General features: G+C 54.6%; 4 protein-coding genes across 4 annotated transcripts; 1 reads left to right on the plus strand and 3 right to left on the minus strand.

Moving 5' to 3' along the window:
• Positions 1-298: 298 nt before the first annotated feature.
• VTP21DRAFT_7045 (uncharacterized protein) lies at positions 299-1,453 on the minus strand (the record flags this gene model as incomplete). The annotated part of the gene is made up of 1 exon (XM_069397743.1): positions 299-1,453. One exon carries the CDS (start codon positions 1,451-1,453, stop codon positions 299-301), a length of 1,155 nt encoding a protein of 384 aa, XP_069255272.1.
• Positions 1,454-1,905: 452 nt separating this feature from the next.
• Positions 1,906-2,274, plus strand: VTP21DRAFT_7046 (uncharacterized protein; the record flags this gene model as incomplete). Its single annotated transcript, XM_069397744.1, has 2 exons — positions 1,906-2,016; positions 2,170-2,274. 2 exons carry the CDS (start codon positions 1,906-1,908, stop codon positions 2,272-2,274), a joined length of 216 nt encoding a protein of 71 aa, XP_069255273.1.
• A 599-nt stretch (positions 2,275-2,873) lies between these two features.
• Positions 2,874-3,441, minus strand: VTP21DRAFT_7047 (uncharacterized protein; the record flags this gene model as incomplete). Its single annotated transcript, XM_069397745.1, has 2 exons — positions 2,874-3,246; positions 3,311-3,441. The coding sequence occupies 2 exons, from the start codon at positions 3,439-3,441 to the stop codon at positions 2,874-2,876; spliced, it is 504 nt and encodes a 167-aa protein (XP_069255274.1).
• Positions 3,442-3,697: 256 nt separating this feature from the next.
• Positions 3,698-4,655, minus strand: VTP21DRAFT_7048 (uncharacterized protein; the record flags this gene model as incomplete). The annotated part of the gene is made up of 2 exons (XM_069397746.1): positions 3,698-4,093; positions 4,527-4,655. 2 exons carry the CDS (start codon positions 4,653-4,655, stop codon positions 3,698-3,700), a joined length of 525 nt encoding a protein of 174 aa, XP_069255275.1.
• Positions 4,656-4,853: the final 198 nt, after the last annotated feature.

The following is a 4,853-nucleotide window of genomic DNA, read 5'->3' on the forward strand; positions in this document are numbered from 1 at the left end:
AGAGAGAGAGAGAGAGAGAGAGAGAGAGAGAGAGAGAAAGAGAAATGGGAAAAGAAAAATATTAACATGTCAAAGTATATTATAAGTGGAAAATGGTGAAGGGAGTAGTAAAAAAAAACAAGGGGGGGGAGGGAATTGGAGGGAGAAATGAAAAAAAAAAACACATTCTATAAAGCGCAACGAGACAGACACAGAGAGACAGAAAGGAAAAAGAAAATGCAAACCTCACAAGAGAAAGACTATTTACAAATTCACACTGGTAACAATCCATAAGAAATGCTTGCGTTGTTTTCGATTTTTACATGCGGTATCTTAGCGGCTCGACACAGCCAGAGGCGGCGTCATATACCTGCCAGAGGGGGGTCTGGATGGGCACGGTGTGCAGCAGGGAGTACAGCCGGGGCAGGAAAGAGTTGATGAGGGTGGGCGGCCACATCGGGCCCGCGGCCGGCTGCGATGGCGTGGCCAGCTGGGGCTGAGAGGGGTACAGGGAGGCGGGGGCCGAGGGCGCGGGGTTCATGGCCCGGGCGAACCGCATCTTCTTGGGGGCATCGAAGCAGGGCAGGAGGGCCTGGTGGGCGCTGCGCTTGGCTCCCAGCAGCGGGTCCGGGGAGCGGTGCAGCGGGGTGGAGGCGATGCCGTGGAGCGGCGAGGTGGCCGGGGGGGTGATGGGCGAGGGCGATGCGCGCGGCAGGGCCCTGCGGAGCTGCGGGGGCTGCTGCTGGTGGGCGGAGAAGTGGCGGGCGGCCCACTGTTCCAGCTTGTGGGTCCACAGGTGGTACTCGGTGTCGGGGACGTGGAGGCGGTGGCCGAGGGCCTGCAGAAACTCGATCTCCATGATCACGATTTCGCGCTGGGGGAGGCCCGAGACGCTGGCCCAGGTGTGGGCGGTGTAGGTCGAGTCGTCGAGGTACTTGTTGGCGAGCATCAGGGCCACGGTGAACAGCCGGTACTCGCAGCCGGGCATGCCCTGCACGCGCGTGGCGCGGCGGTAGCGCTGGGCGTAGAGCAGCGCCAGCAGGACCACGGGGCGGGTGACCTGGGTCGAGCCCAGCAGCCGCTGGCAGAACTGGGTCAGCAGCATCAGGGCTTCGCGCTCGGAGCGCTGCGCGACCGCGGGGGGGTGCTGTGTGCCGTACCAGATGAGGCATGTGACGGTGGCGGCGAAGAGGGCGAGCGGCACAGGCTCGGCCTTGGCGGGCAGCGGCTGGACGGTGGGCGACACCGGCGGCGAGATGAGCGCGGGCCGCGCGGCAGCGATGGCGCGGGTGGCGCCTGCGCCGGCGCGGAATGCCGCGGATGCCATGGCGGGCGCGGGGGGCATGATCATGATGGAGGGGTTGAGATGCGATGCGGCGATGGGATCCGGGGTGCAGGCGAGGTGGGGGGGGAGGAGGGCGGGGTCTAGCGATCCCAGGGGGGCGCATGTGGAGTGGAAGGCTGTCCTATCCATGGTGCAGGGTGTGCGGTGGGGAGAGCGCAGGAGGGGGGCGGGGGGAGGAGGGAGAGGAGCAGTGGAAAAGAGAATGAAAAAGGAAAAAGGCAGTGAGAAAGAAGTATTTATAAAAAAGGGGTAAGGAAATCTTGGAAATTTTAGAATCAAAGTAGATTCTACATTGTTTTGCATTGTTTCTGTGAAACAAGACAAAGGCTAGATGACTATAATGAGTAGCCATTCAAATTACAAAGAAAACCCAAAATTTAGATTAATATTCATCTCCCTCAATAACAAGTTTCTGCCAGCGGGGCCAATCATTTGCCGCCTGGTTTCTAATCTTGAGTGACAATGACGCTGATGACTTGCCGAGCTCGCGCATTATTATTTTTCAAACTGAGTCCTTTCTAAAGTGGGAACCCGTCTTACAAGCAGGAGCACAGGTGAAAAAAAAAAAATTGCGTTTTCCTATGGAACCTTATGCCCTCGGTGTGCTGGGGGACGGGGCGTCCGCACCCCAATCGCCGGCCCACCAGCGCGGCCTGGGCGAGGGCGAGGGCGAGGGCGAGGGGGGGGGAGAGGTTAGGGCGGCGGGCGCAAGTAGGTTAGGGGGAGGAGGGTGTGGAACCACTGAGTCGTCATCAAGCGAAGATTGTTCTGTGTTTGAATGTGGTACATTGCAAATTTAAATCGTTAATTTTCTTTTTTGGCTCTTATTTTGCCGATATTTGCAGGCGCTTACATTGCGTCTGCCCTCTCCTGCTGCTGCTGCTGCTGCTGCTCCCCGCCCTCCCACTTGCCCATCGCCTCGCCAACTTTCAGGCTGCATCGCCGATTAGAAAAAAAAAAAAAAAAGTACTGAAAAAATTCCGTCAATCGCGCGCAGTGGAAGGCTGGCTTTATTTTCACCCACCGCGGCTCTCATTTGCTGATCCTCATCTGCTAACCATTTCTTCCATAAATAACACTGCTAAATTAATGATTGCGACAAGCCCTTCAAAATGGAAAAAAGGGGTGGCAAACCGCGTGGTGTTATTGTAATGTTCCACTCGCATATGCTTATTCGTTTTTTTTTTTCTGTTGGGCCCCCTCTGGCCACACGAACAGCCGAGCAAGGCTGTCCAAGTCCGCAGGCCTCCGGCGTCTTGCCACGTCTCAGCCATAGGAGTTAGTAATGTGGGCTTGGGCGAGGATGATTAGTGTTCCGCTTTTCGCAAAATTGTTTTAGAGGTGTTGGAGCTCTGCACAGTGGACACCGCAACAATCAAAGCTCAGCTTTAGCCCTCGCCCTGCACCATCCCCCCTAATTTGCAACGCGACTGGCATGTCGGCCTGACTGGCTGGGAAACCGGAAACCAAACAAGCGCGCGCCCATCCCCAAACCTTCTCTGCCGCCCCCCTCCTTGCATATCCATCAATAAGCAATCTTCGCTTTGCGTCAAGCCTTGGACGCCTCCGCCCGCCTAGAGTTCGGGCCCGTGACTATTAATAACCCCTCCTCCACGCTGCCCGCTTTCCCCAGCTTGTTCTGATGGGACTGCGCAGCAAACTCTAAGCGGGCCTGCGTGCTCCCATGGGGTGGGGGGGCCGGCTGCAAGGATGCACAAATTGCCTGCTTGGTTGGTCGGGCCACTCGCCCGCGCGGCCTCCTTCCAGAAATGACTGCCTCATGCCGAAAAGGACAAGAGCCAGGGGGCTTGGGCGCGCGCCCTAGCGCGTGCAGTTCCTCCTCCTCCCTCTGCGCGCGGTGGGACCGCCCCCATTTGCGCGGCCTTTCCTTTTCCTCCCCCTCGCCCTCAGCATGGTGAGTCCTGAGGCACCGTGAGTAAATATGCCACAAAGCTTCCTCCACCCGCCCATCCAGCTCCCACCCACTCGTCGTCTGAAACCCTCGGATTTAGTCGCTCGTGTCCCGAGCTATTCTCCGGCCCAATGACAGGGGCCCGCGCCATTGGCTTCTCAGATGGAACAAGGTCACACCCATCCAACCGCGGGCCTTGCTCCATGCCCGCTTGCGGATTTTTTCCTAATCGGGGCGCGATAAGCCTCCTCTCCCTCTCATCCTGCAAGCACCCTTCCCCCCCCCCCCCCGCCGCCTGCTTTCACGCGCTTGGCCTGAATGCAACCGCGGTGATTCGCATCCTCCTCAAACACCGGATCGCGCTGTGGAGCGGCTGGGTCTGGCCGGAACCTTCTCGCCTCCTTCCTTATCCTCCTAAATTGCTCCCGTCCTCCCCTCAGCATAAGCCCTCAAGATCGGATCTAACTTCCCAAAAAGGCTATGGCTCGCAGGCTTTTTTTGTTTTCTTCTCTCTCTTGCCGAAATGGCAGGAAATTCTTGGTCAAACCTGAGACACCCCTCTCTTTAGTCACCGCCCCATATGAAATTCCGATCTTCGCACATCCCATTGTTTTGCATAAGAGACGACTTGATAGCAAGCGAATATGGGCAAGATCGCGTCGATGGCTTTCCCATCCTGTTTCTCCAGACCCGGCAGAGAGAGTCAGGTGGGCAATGCCTCCTATCCCTCCGAAACAGGCCATCACCCTAGCACGTCGTTCGATCTGCGAGGATGGGAAAGCTGACTTGCAATAGCTTGCGGCCTTGTCGCGGTGTGACATAGGCAGCTGGGACACGTCACCACGATGCTGTGCCTCCTATCGCCGCGGAGTAAAATGGTGCAACCAAGCTTCATTTGCGGCTTGGGGGGGCGGGCCTATACTGATTAGTGTTGAGAATTTGTGTTTTATTTTTCCGACAAAGCTGTCGGATATGTCGGATATTTTTGAAATTTCGTGTTTTATGTGTTTTATTTTTTTCCAAAATAATCCTTAGTTTCACCTCTTTACGCGAAAAAGAAATGCGTCTCCTCATTTTTTTAAAAAACCTTTCCTTTTCACATGAGAACAATCATTTCACTTTCTTATGGTATTAGTTTTTATTTAATTTTAAAGCTCGACTTTCATGTCGTTTACTTTGTTGGATTTAGTTGAAAATGAGTCGTAAAAAAAGCACTCTCTGGGAATACGTCGATACAATTAAACAGAAACAACAATATTCACTTGTCCGTTGTAATAACTGTGGGATAACATTTTGGACGAATGGTGCGAACAGAATCAGAATGCATTTGTCCAGATGCCTGCAAACCGATCTTAATGACAACACTCCCGAGTTAGCAAACTCGGATATAATGCCGTCTACTTCAACCTCACAGACCATAATTCCAGAAAAGCATAAGCATGTGTTAACGGGGGATATCGAGGAAAGTATAACTGAGATTGGCGAGTTGCTCGCAAAAGCTTTCTTTTCTGGAGGTGTGCCGTTCAATTTTATTGAAAATGATTATTTTCAACAATTTTTGAGCCGAGTATGCCCTAGCTGCAACATTATTTCACGCTATCGGCTTGCAAATCCGCT

This window comes from Calcarisporiella thermophila (assembly GCF_041956535.1).
Source record: "Calcarisporiella thermophila strain CBS 279.70 unplaced genomic scaffold VTP21scaffold_3, whole genome shotgun sequence".
Taxonomy (NCBI): Eukaryota; Fungi; Calcarisporiellomycota; class Calcarisporiellomycetes; order Calcarisporiellales; family Calcarisporiellaceae; genus Calcarisporiella; species Calcarisporiella thermophila.